Raw genomic sequence first — 17,925 nt, forward strand, 5'->3', positions numbered from 1 at the left:
CATCAAAGATTAAAACAATAAAAATTGCATGTGTAGGTATTCTATACAGAAAGAACAGAACAACAAAAACAATACATCCTAAAAGCAGCCAAACAGAAAAGTCAAATTCACTATAAAGGAACAATTAGACTAACAGAAGATTTCTCAACCAGGGAAGGCAGAAAACAATAGAATAATATTTCCAGATATACATAAGCCAAGTCTGTCACCAAGAGATCTTCATTAAGAATTTCTAAACTAGATCCCAATACAAGCCAGCCACCAAAAAAAAAAAAAAAGAAAGAAAGAAAAGTTCTTAAGAGTGTAGTTAAAAAAAAGAGAAATGACTTCACAATGAAGGTCTGAAATATAGGAAGGAATAGAAAGGAAACATTGGTACATGTAAATAATATCTCTTCATAAAAGAATAATGTTCTAATTTGTGGGAAATTAGAAAAAGAGGCAGAAATAAAATATTGGATAACAATAGTCAGGATGGCAGTGATTGGGATTAGTATCCTAAGATCTTTGTAACGTTTTGGGAAGATTGAGGGATACTGATAAACTTTAGACTTTAATAAGTAGGCATGATGAAATTCAAGGGAAACCATCAAAAGCAGGAATAAAATGCATAATTTCCAAACCAGTACGTGGAAAAAAGAAAGAATTAAGAAATTTTTAAAAACAAAAGAAAAAGTCTCAAATAATCTAAAATAAGGGAAGGGGTCCTGAGGCTGTGGGAAGCCAAACCCAGCCACAACTAGGCAAGCTGCCGCCCCACCCCAGGCCTCCGCTGGAGTCCTGAGGTTTGAAGCCGGGGAAAGCCGAACCCTGCCACGACCAGGTAAAGAGCACATCAAAATCACCATTTCCACGCGGGAAGCCCAACAGAGCCACGGCAGTTGCCATGGATGCCGCAAAAGTGGCGAGTCTCTATATCAGCAGTCACAGCCACCGTGCAGATGGAGCACCGGACTCTCAACTGCATTGACACAAGGAGAGGCACCACCAGAGAACAAAAAAAAAAAGACCTCTCTCCACAAAGCACACTCCAGAGTAATAGAAGAAGCCTCTGATTTACAATAATAGAGGAGGACTTGATCACACCTGTCTCAGTACTGGACAGGTCATCTAGGCAACAAACCAACAGAGGAACAGTTTATCAGATGGAGAGAACAAATCATGGTTATTAGAAGGGGAAGGAGCAGGAGGAAAGGGGATTGGATAAAGGGCATAAAGAATAACTATGATTTGTAACAATGTATATGCTAATAAAAAATTTTTTTAAAAAGTAAAAAAATTAGAAATTAAAAAAATAAAAAATAAGACAGGAGACAAAAGAGTGGGAGTGGAAGGATACAACTAATAAAAAAAGAGAAAGTACAGGCCCAAATACAAATAATGACAGTAAACATTAATGCACTAAACTCACCAATTAAAGGAACAACAAATTTACATATTGGGCTTTTATTTTTTTAATCCAGCTAAATCTTGTTTATAAGAGACATACCTAAGATATAAGTACATGGGAAGGTTAAAAGTAAAAGAATAGAAAAGGCATACAAAGCAAATATTAACCAAAAGAAAGCTAGCTAAGCTACCCTAATATCATAGAAAGGAGACTAAGCTAAAAAGTATTAATAAGTACAAAAACAGTCACTGTATAATGGATAAAAGATTAATTCACCAAGAAGATATAAAAATTTTAAACATGTATACACATACTGCCCTCAAATCCTCAAAATATATCAAGTAAAAAACTACAGAAAAAGTTGAAAAATCCAATTCAGCAGTGGGAGATTTCAAAACACATTTGTCAATTGTTGATAACATAAACAAAAATTAGTAAGGATATAGAAGACTAAGAGCAATTCAAATAACAAACTTTAACAGATATATATAGGCTCCTGCAATCAAGAGCTATCGAATATAAATTTTCTCAAACATATAGAACATTTACAAAATCTGGCTACTTGTTATTCCATAAAGTCAATCCCAATAATTCAAAGAATCAGTGTCATAAGAACACATTTTTTGATCATAATGCAATTTAGGTAAAATCAATAACAAAAAGATGAACTTCAGTATACTGGGGTTTGGCAATTTCTGAAACACTTCAGAATCACTCATGGCCATGAGTCATGAAAGATATAATGAAAATCTTAAAATAATTGAAATTGAATTATAATGAAAATACTATATATCAAAATTTATGAATATCCATACAATGGATTTAACAATAAAAAGGAACTAATGATACAAGCTACATCATGGATGAATATCAAAAGCACTAAATGAAGTAAAAGAAGAAGACCACATATTAGATGATCCTATTTATATGAAATGTTCAGAAAAGGCAAATTTATTTATAGAGAAAGTAGATCAGTGGTTGGCTGGGGTTGGGACAGGAGTTATTGCACATGGGCATGATATGGGTTTGTTTGTCCCGCTGCAAAGCTCATGTGGAACATTGATCCCCAGTGTATCAGTGTTGAAAGATGGGGCCTTGAAGAGGTGACTGAATTGTGAAGACTGTGCTCTTGTGAATGGACTAATCCATTCATGCAATAACGTGTTAATGGTTTAATGAGTTACCATTGGTGTGGAGTGGTGGCTTTATTAGGACAGCACATTAAAGTGCTTTTGCCATTCTCACCATGTAATTACCTGCCTCACCATGGCAGTCTGTAGAGAGTCCCCCCTGGACCTTGGACTTCCCAGCCTTCAAACTAAGAAATACACTTTGTTCTTTATACATTACCTAGTTTCAAGTATTCTATTATAAGCAAAAGAAAATGGACTAATACAGGGCATGAGGGATCTTACTGAGGGGATGAAAATGTTCTAAAACTGATTTATGTAAATAGTAGTATTAATCAGTAGTAACAAAAAATCATTGACTTGTATTTTAAATGAATGAGTTTTCTGGGGGAAAGAATAATGAGAAGTTGCTGCTTAATGGCAACAGAGTCTATGTGTAGGATGAAAAAAAAGTTTTGGAAACAGGTAGAGGTAGTGGTCACACAGCATTGTGAATGTAATTAATTCCATGCAATTATATGTTTAAAAATGTTTAAAATGGCAAACCTTATGTTACATATATTTTACCATAATACAAAAAAGAAATGAGTGAGTTTGATGATACATAAAATATGCCTTGATAAGGCTGTTTTAAAGAAAACTTGTGGGATATAGGAAAAATAAAATTTTGAGAGAAATTATAGCCTTAAAGAAAGAAAAAAAAAGAGAAGAAAATATTAAAGATAACTGAAATTAACATAACAGAAAACAAAGATTCAATAGAGAGGATTAACAAAGCCAAAAGTTGGTTTGTTAAAAGAGTAACAAAACAAACAAACCTTTAGCAGGATAAATCAAGAAAAAAGGGAGAAGAAATAAATATCTGGAATTTTAAAAGGGGATATAACTACTGACAGAGGAGGATTTAAAATACAAAATACTATGAATGGATAGTGAAATTACAACAATGTCCATTATATTTCCTTTGTACTTTTAAAAAACTTTTCTCTACTTGTGTGGTACAGGATTATATACAAGTAGCTAATCTTTTGAACCTGTTTTGAAGCTGTGTTAGGTATACAAATTTATGCTTATTGTGGCTTCTTAAATTTTCTTTTACCAGGATAATCTCTACTTATGTGTATATTTGAAAATACCTCTTACATTTATTGGTCACCTACTATGTGCTACGTTGTTTGTAAATATTATCTCTAGCCCTTATGTTCTGGTAAGGTAGGCATAAATGACTCATATTTCAGATGAGACAACTAAATGACGCATAAATGATTTATTTTTAAAAGCCTGGATTTGGGCAAAATGGCTAGAAGTGTCCCGACCTCACCTCTAATGCAAAGAAAGTTCAAACCAACAAGTAGATAGTCACTTGTAGAATATCGAGGAAAAAATGATGGAATCCAGTGAAATAGTGAGGAAGATCCCAAGATCTGGAAACTTGAGACAGCAACATAGAAAGAAAAGGGAAACATTGAACCCAGACCAGCGCAGAGTGAAAAGAACCTGTACTGCTGGGACAAGGTAGACAGTGTTGGGGTGGGGGAGTCTGTGGTCACTGCTCCCACTGCAGACGTCTACAATTCAAGCTGCAAGGTAACCGTGTGGCCCTTGTGGGAAGTGAGACCAGTGTAAGGAGCTGCTAGGAGCCTACACAACAGCATTTTTCCAGAGAAGTGCACACTGAATCCTCCAACTCCCCTCAGTTCCAGGCTGTTGCTGGACATCATCATTTTAGGATAGGAGCCAGAACACAGAGACCCACCTAATTCTGATAAGTCTGCCAGAGCCTCCCACCCTAGTGGAAATGGTGTGGGGAGTGTGCCATCCCTTCTCAGGTGCACCAAGTCCTATGCATCTCTGGTAGATCCATGCTCATCTCCCTCGCACCACTATGAACTCAGAGACCAACTCAAGAGCCAATGTGAGGATCCTGCCCCAGCAGAGAGGGTACAGAAAATGAGCTGGCCCCCCCAGGTGCATGCAGTCCCATGTGTCTCTGATAAACTTCCCTAGATCTATATACTCCAGTGGGGAAACTTCAGAGAGCCCGCGCACCTCACCTAGGGACACAGGGAGGTGCCCCCGATGCTTCTTCAGGGGTGTACAACCTACTCAGTACCCTGGAAGCCCCACCCACATTAGCAGAGGAACAGCCCATTGCCACAATACCTATCCCAGAAATCAAAGACTCAACAGTGACCCCTGTGACCTCATACAGGGTCACTCACCTCAGCTTAGGAAGCACTGAGTACACAAGCATACACCAAAGGTACTCAAGGTCCTGCTCACAGCCACAACAACCCTGACCAGTGTTGCCCACCCCAAAAAGAAACTGCCAAGGTCCCCATCACCTAAGCCATGAAGGCACTCACAGACAACTCTTAGATTGAATACATTCGAAGAAATCACACGAAGACTACACTACTGCATTTACCCAGAACCTAAAATGCCCAAATGACTGTTAATATAGAACATTTCTACAGGTAAGAGTTTCCCTCTTCAAAAACTACTGCAGGCTTCTGGTCAAGATGGCAGAATAGATAGTACCCAGTGTCACTCTCTCTCCCACAAATCAACCAATTTACAACTATTAAAAAAAGCAACGACAGCCAAGTAGGGCTGCTAGAGCTCAAGGGAAGAGGAACAGAGACCTACAGAGTCCTTGAAGGTAGAAGCCATGATGAGAGAAAGAAAGGACTGCTGCTACCATTTCAAGCCCCAGCCACTTCAAGGCTTGTGCTGGTGAGCACACAGAACAAGAGCTGGCAAAAGCTGCAGCTGTGCCATTCATATGAAGTTGGCTGGAGGTGGCAGGGGAGAACAGGGCCTTGGGACCATCAGGCCAGGAAGATAACTAACAGGGTTCCTGTGGATCCACATAGGAGCAAGGAGCCACAGCAACTGAAAAAAGGAGCCACTCAGAGGCCAGTGAGTCATCACAAGAGACTGGCACATTGCCCATCCCATGGGAAGTGTTTGGAGTACAGGCAATGGGGGAGATGGGCCCACCGTGGGAACAGTGGGGCTCAGCATGGACAGCTGATCTGTCCTCAAACCAGCACAGGATACTCAGTGGAGACTGGTCAGGAATACAGAACTGTAGGGGGTGCATTTTGCTGAAAAGATTCAGGCCCACACAACTCAGGTATACTGGACCTCACAAGTCCCAGAAGTACTTACAAGGTCAGCAATGAAAACCTGAGTCTTCCCTAGGGAATCAGCAGCAAAGCAGCAATTTAGCTTAGCCATCGGGCTCAAGTGCTGGTTCCCACAGGAAGCTCCCCCATTTTAAAAGTACCTAATTGACAACAAATTAGTTCCAGTGCAGAGTTTAAGTGGTGAAAACAGCAAATAATCCAACACCAAACTGAAAGAAAAACCAAAATACCCACAGATCAGAGACAAAATTTGATATTAACCAGTAAAGGCCTAACACCACCAAAGAACACCTATAAAACCTAGAAGTACTGGAAGCCCCCTGGCCTCCCAAGCCAGGGAGAGGGGAGGGCTGTGGACCTCAGCCAAGCCCTCCCAACCACTGCACCCAGCCCAGCGATGACCACCATGCTGCCACAGGAAGCACCTGCGATGGGGGGTGATGGGCACTGAGGGCCTCAGCCATGCCCCGCCCCCCAACATCCACAACTAGCCCAACAACCACCAAGCTGCTGCAGGAAACTTCCTGGGCTCCTGAGCCGGTGTGGTGGGGGGCCAAGGGCCTCAGCCATGTCCCCCCAACATCCATAACAAGCCCAGCGATGAACAAGCTGCCACTGGAAGCCCCTGATCTACCCTGCCAGAATGATGGGGGTGCCATGGGCCTTGACCATGTCCCACTCCTTCCTCTTCCACCTGATATCGCTCCCCTTCCCCCGTTCTCCTTCCCCCCAACTGCTCTGCAACATCTTAGAATGTAAAAAAATAATAAATAAATAAATAATAAACTTAAAATCTAAATGCTCCAAAAATTGGAAGAAAAACCAGTGCAGAAAAGGGAAAAGGGCATAGGGTCCATCGCCTAACAACTTTTCTCTTTCTTTAGGGCACTGTAAGTACTGGACACCAAAAAGGAAAATATACCTTGCTGGCAATGCAGCAGCAGGCACTTGCAGCAGCAACTGCCCCACCAGATGCCCAGACATTAATGTAGAGAAACAAGAAGCATGAAAAAAACAGATAAACACAACACTCCCAAAGGAAGACAATAAGTCTCCAGGACAAGACTCCAAATAAGAGGAAGCCTGTGAAATAGATGAAGAGGAATTCCAGATGGTAATCTAAAGGAAACTGAAAATGATGCAAGAAAATACAAATAGAAATCCAATGAAGTCAGAACAACAATCTAGGACCTGAAGGAGAAATTCAACAAAGAAATAGCTATCATAAAAAAGAACCAAACAGAAATCCTGGAACAGAAGAATTCATTCAATGAACTAAAAAATACAACTGAGAGCTTAAGCAACAGGCTACAAGTGCAAGAAAGAATTTCTGAACTTGAAGACAGACTTTTTTATTTAACACAGTTGGACCAAAAAAAGAAAGAAATTAAAAAATGAAGAAAGTCTTGATATCTATCAGACAACCCTAAATGTATAAACATCCATATTATGGGTATACCAGAAGTGGAAGAGGAAGGAAGAGGCATTGAAAATCTATTTAATGAAAGAACAGCTGAAAATTTCACAAGTATTGGGAGAAATACAGTCTCCCCGATCCCCAAACAGATTCAACTGAAAACTGTCCTCCCAGAGAAACATTATAATCAAATTGTCAAAAGTCAAACAAAAAAGAATTCTAAAAACAGCAAGAGAAAAGCACCAAGTCACCTTTAAGAGATCCTCATCAGACTAACAGCATACATTTCAACAGAAACCTTGAAGGCCCAGAGAGAGTGTGATGATATATTCACAGTGCTAAAAGGAAAAACTAGCAGCCAAGAATACTATACCCAGCAAAGTTATCCTTCAGAAATGAAACACAAATAGTGTTTTTGCAAGACAAACAAAAACTGTGGGAATTCACCACCACAAGACCAGCCCACCAATAAATTCTCAAGGGAGTCCTATACCTGAAATCAAAAGAGCAGTAACTTCCATTATGACTACATGAGAAGGAATAAAACTCGCTTGCAGAGCAGATACGCAAACAAGAAAGAGAAAGAAATAATATCACTACAAAAAAAAAAAACAGCAAACACAATAAAAGGGAAAGGGACAAAAGAAATATAAAACCACCATTAAAAAAATTAATAAAGTGACATGTGTAAGGCAATACCTTTCAATAACAACCCTGTATGTAAATGAATTAAATTCCCCACTTAAAAGATATATAGACTGGCTGAATGGATTAAAAACTAGACCCAACTATATGGCTGCCTGCAAGAAACTCACTTCACCAGTAAAGACAAATATAGACTTACAGTGAAAGGATGGAAAAAGATACTCCATACAACTGGAAATGAAAACGAGCAAGATGGTTATATTTATATTGGATAAAATAGACTTTAAACCAAAAACTAAAAAAAAAAGATAAGGAAGGATATTATATAATAATAAAGGAATCAATTCAGCAAGAAGACATAACAATCATAAATACATATGCACCTAACATCAGAACACTCAAATATATAAAGCAAGTGTTATTGAATTTAAAGGGAGAGACAGACCCCAATACAATAATAGCTGGGGACTTCAAAACTCCTCTCTCTGTACTGGCTGGATCATCTAGACAAAAAATTATCAGAGAAATATTGGATTTAAACTGCACTTTACACAAAATGGACTTGACATTTACAGAACATTTCATCCAACAACTGTAGAATACACATTTTTCTCATCATTTGAATGGATTTAATTGTGCCCTCCAAAGTCCAGGTATTAGAAACAACCCACACTGTGACAGTGCTAAGAGGGAGGAAAATCTTGTTATGGTAACTGAAAGGTGTGGCCTTAAAGAGCAAACACAAACAATAAAAGGGAAAGGAACAAAAGAAACATAAAACAACCATAAAAAATTAATAAATCAGATTAGATTTAATTATTAAATTAAATTAATAAGTTAGGTGATTAGATTGTGAGGACCATGTCAAAGTGAATGGATTAGCCCATTAGATGGTTTAATGAAGGTCATAGATGTGTTTCTGAGGGCTTTAAAAGAAGAGCCAGTGAGGAAGTCAGCCATGTGACAACCTGCTAGCCGTGAAGAGTCAATACCCACCAACAAGACTCTCACCAGATGTGTTCCCTACACTCTGGACATCCCAGTCTCTGAAAATGTAAGTAATAAATTCCATTTTCTTTCAAATTACGTAGTTACAGATATTTTGTTATAAGCAACAGAAACAAACTAATACAATCAGCACACAGAACATTCTCCAGGATAGACCACATATTAGGCTACAAATCAAGTCTCAACAAATTTTAAAAACTTGAAATCATATCAAGTATTTATTCAGACCAAAACAAGAAGTTAATGGCATGCAAAACTTTGGAAACTATACAAATGTATAGAAATTAAACAACATGCTCCTGAATGACTTATGGGTCAGAAATAAATAAATAAAGCAAGAAATTAAAAAAACTCCTTGAAACAAATAAAAATATAACCACAACATACCAAAACCTATGGGATACTGCAAAGCAGTACTAAGAAGAAAGTTTATTGCAATAAGTGTTGACATTTAAAAAGTTGAAAAATCTCAAATGAACAATCTAACCTTATACCTCAAGAAACTAGAAAAGCAAGAACAATCCAACCCCACAATTAGTCAATGGAAAGAAATAATAAAGATCAGAGCAGAACTAAATGAAAAAGACCAAAAAAAAAAAAAAAAAACCGATAAAACAGTATAAAATCAATGAAACAAAAGTTGGTTTTTTGAGAAAGTAAACAAAATTTACAATGAGCTATATAATCAAGAAAAGACCCAAGTAACAAAAATCAGAAATGAAAAAGGAGACATTACAACTGACTCCACAGAAATACAAAGAATCATTAGATACTATTATGAACTATACACCAACAAATTTGAAAATCTAAAGGAAAGGAATAAATTTCTGGACACATAGAAACTATCAAGACAGACCCAAGAAGAAACTAAAAACCCAAACAGACCAATAACAAGCAATGAAACTGAATCAGTAATCAGCAGTCTCCCCACAAAGAAAAGTCCAAGACCAGATGGCTTTACTGCTGAATTCTACCAAACTTTTAAAGATACCCCGATACCAAAACCAGACAAAGACACAGCAAAAAAGGAAAACTACAGGCTAATATCCTTGATGAATTTAGATGCAAAAATTCTCAACAAAGTACTAGCAAACAGAATCCAACAGCATGTCAAAAAGATCATACACCATAATCAAGTGGGATTTATCCCAGGGATGCAAGGATAGTTCAACATACGGAAGTCAATAAATACGATACACTACATCAACAAAATGAAAGACAAAACCCATGTGATCATATCAATAGACACAGAAAAAGCGTTTGATAAAATTCAATATCACTTCATGATAAAAACTTTCAAAAATTAGCTATCAAAGGAAAGTATCTCAACACAATAAATGCCATATATGACAAACCCACAAGTAACATCACTGTGAATGGGGAAAAGCTTTCAACTAAGAACAGGAACAAGATAAGGATGCCCACTCTCACTACTCCTATTTAACACAGAACTTGAAGGTCTAGCCAGAACAATCAGGCAAGAGAAAGGAATAAAGGGCATTAATATTGGAAAAGATAAAGTCAAATGTCCCTGTTTGCAGACAACATGATCTTATGTATAGAAAACCCTAAAGTCTCCATCAAAAACCTCTTAGAGCTGATAAATGAATTCAGTAAAGTTGCAAGATATAAAATCAATATATAAAATCAGTAGCATTTCTATATGCCAGCAACAGACTAGCAGGAAAAAAAAATCAAGAAATCAATCCCATTTACAGTAGCTACCAAAAAAATAAAACACCTAGGAATAAATTTAACCAAGGAGGTGAAAGATATTTACAATGAAAACTATAAAACACTGGTGAAAGAAATTAAAGAGGACACAAAAAAGCAGAAAGACATTCCATGCTCATGGACTGGTAGAATTAATGTTGTGTTTGAAAATGATCATTATTCTCAAAGTGATCTACATATTTAATGTAATCTATATCAAAATACCAGTGACATTCTCAACCAAAATGGAAAAAGCAATCTTAACATTCATATTGAACTACAAAAGACCACAAATAGCCAAAGCAATCCTCAGCAAACAGAGTATAGTGGGAGGATTTACACTACCTGACTTCACAATATACTTCAAAGCTGTAGTAATCAAACAGAATAGTACTGGTATAAAAACAGACACCTGGACCAATGGAAAAGAATAGATAATCCACATACTCACAGCCAACTGATCTTTGACAAAGGTGCTAAAAACATACATTATACAAAAATCAACTCAAAATGAATTAAAGACTTAAATGTAAGACCTGAAACTATAAAACTTCTAGAAGAAAAACACAGGGGAAATGTACCAGGACATAGGACTAGGCAAAGAAAGATTTTATGAATAAGACCCCCAAAAGCATAGGCAACAAAAGCAAAAATAACACAAAGGGATTTTATCAAACTAAAAATCTGGACAGCAAAAGAAACAATCAACAAAGCAAAAAGGCAACCTACACAACGGGAGAAAACATATGCAAACTACACATCCCACAAGAGGCTAATATCCAGAATATACAAGGAACTCCAACAACTCAATAGTAAAAAAAAAACAACCCAATTTAAAAATGGACAAGGGAGCTGAATAGACATTTCTCAAAAGAAGATATACAAATGGCCAATAGGTATATGAAAAAGTGCTCAGTATCACTTATCAGGGAAATGCACACTGAGAGATCATCTCATACCAGTTAGACTAGCTATTATCAAAAAGACAGAAAATAAATGCTGGTGAGGATGCAGAGAAAGGGGAACCCTTATACATTGTAAATTAGAACAGCCATTTTGGAAAACAGTATGGAGGCTTCTCAAATAACTACAGATAAAACTGCTCTATGATCCAGCAATCCCACTACTGGGTATATGCCCAAAAGAATGTAAAGCATCATGTCAAAGGGATACCTGCACTCCCATGTTTCTCACAGTTCTAGTCACAACAGCCAAGATATAAATAACCACTGACAGATGACTGGCATATTAGTCCCTTTTGTGTGGCTATAACAGAGTAGTGAAACTAGGTTATTTATAAAGAAAAGAGGTTTATTTGATTCACAATTCTGGGACAGCTGCTTCTGGCGTGGGCCTCAGGCTGCTTCTGCTTATGGAGGGAAGTGACAGGCAGCCAGCAGGTACAAGCACAGCACATAGTGAGAGGAAGCAAGAGAGAGACAGAGGGGAGGTGCCAGGCTCCTTTTAAACAAACAGCTGTAATGGGAACTAACAGAGCAAGAACTCACTACCCCCCACCAAGGGCAAGCATTAATCCATTCATGAGGGATCCGCCCCCATGACCCAAACCATTCCCAACATTGCCAAGTTGGGGATCAGATTTTGACATGAGCTCTGGAAGACAACACATCTAAACTCTATCAATTGGATAAAGAAATTGTGGTATATATACACAATGAAATATTACTCATCCATAAAAATGAATGAAATTCTGCCATTTGCAGCAACATGGATGAGCTTGGAGAAAATTATGTTAAGTGAAATAAGCCAGGCAGAGAAAGAGAAATATTGCATGTTCTTACTCGTATGTGGGAGCTAAAAATAAATAAATAAAAAATAAAACAACAACAATAATAATAAGTTGAACTGTTAAAAGGAGAGAGAACTGTGCTTACTATAGGCAGGAAAGGAGAGAGGGAATAGGGGATAGTGAGAACCTGGTTAATGGACACAAAACTACAGTTAGATCATAAAAATAAGTCCTATTGGTGTACAGTTGACCTAGGAATCTATAATTAACAATGATTTATTTACTGCATGTTATCAAATGAGTATAAGAGATCAAATGTTCACATCACAAACAAATGATTTTTACAATGATGAATATGCTAGTAACCTGATAAGATCATTACACATTGTATTGAAATATAACTGTACCCCATAAATATGTACAATCAATCCATCTCAATAACAAAAAAAATATAAAAAGAGCCACAATTCAACTCTGGTTCCAAAGCCTGTACTCTTTTTATCACTGTGATTCAAATAAATGTTGACCATATATACATCTATTAAAAAAAAAAAAAAAGAAATTGAAAGCAAACAAACAAAAAATACCAAAAAAGAAAAACACACAATAAAGAAAAAAACAAAAAAAAAACCCCACAAATTTAAGTATGAGGAAAAACCCAAAACTTAATTATGCAACCCTGAAAATGGATTTCTGCATTTAAAAGCACCTATCTATCAGAAGGCCGGATTCCCTAAAGAAGACTGTTAGATCTTCTAATTAGGTATGCTTAAAGAGATAACCCAGAAGTGTTGGTACAGAAGGGACTTATAAAGTGACTTACTTAACATGTTTTTTAAATTGAATGGGTATTAACACAGCTGCTTCTAAAATGCTGTAATAAACTGTTCTGGCATTTAAAACGTGAACGTGTCAAAGTTATGAATGTACTATCTTACCTGGTTCACTCCTGATGCTCGCTTCCTCATCTGACAAAACTAACCTGAAGTAAAAATCAAAACATTCATAGATTTTGGTTAAATAAATTTAGGAGTCATAGTCCAAAATTTATATCATTTTATGTAATTTCAAAGTTTTTTAATTCAGGAGATATGTAAAATATTTCTTCCGCAGATCTCCTAATATCTGAGAAAATTTCCTACTTCTTCTATAGATCTACAGAGAAGGTGAAAACTTTTCACCCCTCATTCTTTCAATAAATTGAGTATCTATGATGCCCCAGACATTATGCTCAGCATTGTAGGCACTGTGCTAAGTATCACATCTTAGAGAACCTCCTTCATGAAAGCCATAGAGTATGAAGTTTCATTTTCAAGCACTGAAGGATTTTGTTCAAGAATACTTGAGAACTAAAAAAAAGGAATGAAGAACTCCAAAAAAAGTGGCACATTCCACTTTGAACAACAAAGTAATATTTGCAAAAGAAGACACATTATCCTAAAATATCCTCAATCAATAGTAACTTTGGATACTGATAGCATCTGTCTGATGTAATAATCAAAAGGTGAGACAAAGAAATCAAATGCAGGAAGGCAGGAGCACCTGGGTCAGGAGCCAAGGGCAGCCCCCTGCCTAACAGAAGGCAAGAGTGCTCCTGTGGTCCTCACCAGGAGTTGTAGGCAGCCCCATGCCTAAGAGAAGGCAGGAAATTGCCCAGGGACTTTACCAGGAGCCACAGGCAGCCCTGGCCCAACAGAAGGCAGGAACAATCCTGGGGACCACAGCAGCAGCCACAGCTACCATGCACGTGGCCTGCTGACCACTTGACTGCACTGAAACAAGGAGAAACAACAGTGTGGTCTGGAAAAAGAAGGGAATACCTCTCTCCATGAATCCCACACCAGAGTAATAGAAGAAGCAACTGTTCTACCAGATGACCAGACACCATTGTAGATACTAGAAACACAAGAAAGAAAAACGAAAAAAAAAAAGAAAAGAAAAGAAAATATGACACCACCATGGGAATATAGTAATTCTCAAGTACTAGAACCCATAGAGCAAAAACCCTTGAAATGACTGAAAAGGAATTCCAAGCAGCAATCTTTAGGAAGCTCAGTGAGATACAAAAAGACTCAGACAACACAATTAAATAAGAAAAAGTATCCAGGATATGAAGGAGGAAATTTACAAAGAGATTAATTACTTAAAAAAGATGTAGCAGACCTCGTGGAACTGAAGGATTCATTCAATGGAACAAAAGACACAACCAAGGGCTTAAACAACAGGGTAGAGCAAGCAGAAGAAAGAATTTCTCATCTTGAAGATGGTCTTTTCAAAATTACCCAGGCAGAAAAAAGACAAAGAAAAAAGAATTTTAAAAAATGAAGAAGACCTAAGAGAGCTAGCAGACAACCTTAAGCACAAACACATTTGAACACAAATATACCAGAAGGAGAGGAGAGAGGAAAAGGCATTGAAAACCTATTTAAGAAAATAATAACAGAAAACTTCCCAGGTATAGGGAGAGTAACAGACCTGAAGATTCAGGAGGCTCAAGGATCCCCAAACAGATTAAATCCAAAAAGATCCTCTCCAAGACACATTATAGTAAAACTGACAAAGCTTGAAGACAATGAATCTTAAAAGAAACAAGAGAAAAGCATCAAGTCAACTATAAGGGAGTCCCCATCAGAATAACAGCAGACTTCTCAACAGTAATTCTACAGGCCAGAATAAAATGGGAATGATACAGTCAAAATACTAAAAGGAAAATACTGCCAACCAAGAATACTACACCCAGCCAGGCTGTCCTTCAGAAATGAAGGAGAAAGACTGTCTTTCCCAGACAAACAAAAATTGCAGGAGTTCACCTCCACGTGACCAGCCCTACTAGAAATCCTCGAGGGAGTCCTGCATCTGGAATCTGAAAAATGATAATCAATATCATGAATACACAGAAAAGAACAAAACCCAATGGTAGAACAAAAAGGCAAACAAGAAAGACACTAAATCTCACCACCTCAAAAAAAAACAACAAACATCAAAGACAAATTATAAAAGGTGAAGAAAGGATTTAAAAGATATTTAAAACATCCAAAGGAAAATTGACAAAATGCCAGGAATAAGACAATGCCTTTCAATAGCAACCCTAAATTTAAATTGATTAAACTCCCCAGTCAAAAGATATAGACTGACTGATTGAATTAAAAAGCTATACCAAACCATAGGCTGTTTTCAAGAGACTTACCTCAACCTTAAAGACACAAACAGACTAATAGTGAAAGGATGGGAAAACATATGCTATGTAAATGGAAGCCAAACACAAGCAGGAGTAGCTATTCTTATATTGGGTAAAATAGACTTTCAACCAAAAACCATAAAAAGAGACAAAGAAGATCACTATATAATGATAAAGGGATTTACCCAGCAAGAAAACATACCAATCATAAATACATATGCATCCAACACCAAGAGTACCCAGATATATAAAGGAAACACTATTAGACCAAAAGAAAGAGATAGACCCCAATATGATAATAGCGGGGGGCCTGAACACCCCTCTTTCAGCATTAGACAGAACATCTAGGCAACAAATCAACAGAGAAACAGGATTTAAACTACGCTTTAGACCAGGTGGACTTGGCAGATATCTACAGAACATTCCTCCCAACAATATACATTCTTCTCATCAGCACATGAAACATTCTCCAGGATAGACCACAATTAGGTCACAAATCAAGTCTCAACAAATTTTAAAAACTGAAATCATTTCAAGTATTTTTTCAGACTAAAATGGATTAAAACTGGAAGTCAATAACAAGCGAAACTCTGGACACTATACAAATACATGGAAATTAAACAGGCTTCTGAATGACCTATGTGTCCAAGAAGAATTTAAACAGCAAATCAAAAAATTTCTTGAAACTAATGAAAACAAAGACACATTATACCAAAACATGCGGAATACAGCAAAAGCAGTACTAAGAGGGAAGTTTATTGCAATAAATGCTTACATCAAAAGAATAGAATAGAAAGATTTCGAACAAACAACCTAACACTACACCTCAAATTACTAGAAAAACAAGAACAGTCCAATCCCAAAATTAGTAGTCAGAAAGAAATAATTAAGATCAGAGCAGAACTAAATGAAAGAGACCCCCCTAAAATACAAAAGATCAATGAGAAAAAAGTTGGTTTTTTGAGAAGATAAACAAAGTCTACAAACCATTAGATAGGCTAAGTAAAAAAGAAGAGCGAAGACCCAAATAACTACTGATACCACAGAAATACAAAGAATCATAGTATAAACTAAACACCAACAAATTTGAAAACCTGGAGGAAATAGACAATACAAACTACCAAGACTGAACCAAGAAGAAAGAGAAAATCTGAATATACTAAAGCAAGCAACAAGATTGAAGCAGTAATCAGAAGTCTCCCAACAAATAAAAGCCCAGGACCAGATGGCTTTACTGCTGAATTCTACCCAACCTTTAAAGAGGAATTAAAACTAATCCTCTTCAATCTATTCCAGAAAGTTGAAACAGAGTCCATTCTCTCAAACTCATTCCATGAGGCCAGCATCACATGGATACCCAAACCAGACAAAGATACAACAAAAAAAGAAAACTACAGGCCAATATCCTTGATGAACATAGACACAAAGATCCTTAACAAAATATTAGCAATCAGAATACAGCAACACATGAAAAAAATTATACAGTATGATCAAGTGGGATTCATTCCAGGGATACAAGGATGGCTCAACATAGGCAAATCAATAAATGTGATACACCACATCAACAAAATCAAAAACCACGAGTAACAATTAGACACAGTAAAAGCATTTGAAAAAATTCAACATCCCTTCACGATAAAGACTCTCAGCAAATTAGGTATAGAAGGAAAGTATCTCAACACTATAAAAGCCATATATGACAAACCCACTGCCAATATCATCATGAATGGGGAAAAGTTGAAAGCTTTTTAAGTACAGGAACAAGACAAGGATGCTCATTCTCACTACTCCTATTTAACATAGTATTGGAAGTACTAGCCAAAACAATCAGGCAAGAGAAAGAAATAAAGGGCATCCAGATTAGAAAAGATGGAGTCAAACTGTCCCTGTTTGCAGATGACATGACGAAATATGATTACATTGTGTAATGCCGAATATATGAATTATCCTGATTTAAGCGTCATATATTGCACACAGGTATTGATATTCAATGCTGTATCCCATAGATATGTACAATCAATTATGTTTGAATTAAAAAAAGAAATTGAATGCAGATATAGTCATTATTCCTAGGGCGTAACCTCACAATTGGTAATACTGAAGACTGTTTTTAATAAGTTTTATAGACACTTAAAAAGCAATACAATATTTGTTTGTAAATAACAAAAAAAAAAATAAGCCTACAGAGCAAATAGATACTTATGACTTGGAATGAAATTTCCAGTGACAGTATAAGTATATGTTTTTTTAAACAACTTGGATGGAAGAAAAGGTGAAGTGCTTGGGAATCTGTTAATTAACTCAAAAAGTAGCTCTCACAATGCTGAAGATGCATGAGAAGATTTTGAATAAAACATTTGTGAAATGTGAGAACAAAAAAATTTACTAAATTACATGTAACATTTAAATGTCAGTAGATAAGTTAATAAGTTTAATTTATAACTAGATATTTGATCATTTATACTTAGGCATTTGATAATTTTAATTTATAACTAGACATTTCATTTATGTTGATCCTAAAACACTTATATATTAAAGTTAG

The 17,925-nt window shown here is 36.6% G+C and overlaps 1 protein-coding gene across 1 annotated transcript in view; it reads right to left on the reverse strand.

The window, feature by feature from the left end:
* The window catches only part of ICA1L (islet cell autoantigen 1 like), an 88,080-nt gene that overhangs the window by 16,909 nt on the left and 53,246 nt on the right, over window positions 1–17,925 (reverse strand). The window contains exon 10 of the mRNA XM_063100909.1: window positions 13,153–13,187. Coding sequence (XP_062956979.1) covers window positions 13,153–13,187 — 35 coding nt within the window. The remainder of the gene's footprint in view (window positions 1–13,152; window positions 13,188–17,925) is intronic.

Source organism: Cynocephalus volans, chromosome 1 (genome assembly GCF_027409185.1).
Source record: "Cynocephalus volans isolate mCynVol1 chromosome 1, mCynVol1.pri, whole genome shotgun sequence".
NCBI classification, from domain to species: domain Eukaryota; kingdom Metazoa; phylum Chordata; class Mammalia; order Dermoptera; family Cynocephalidae; genus Cynocephalus; species Cynocephalus volans.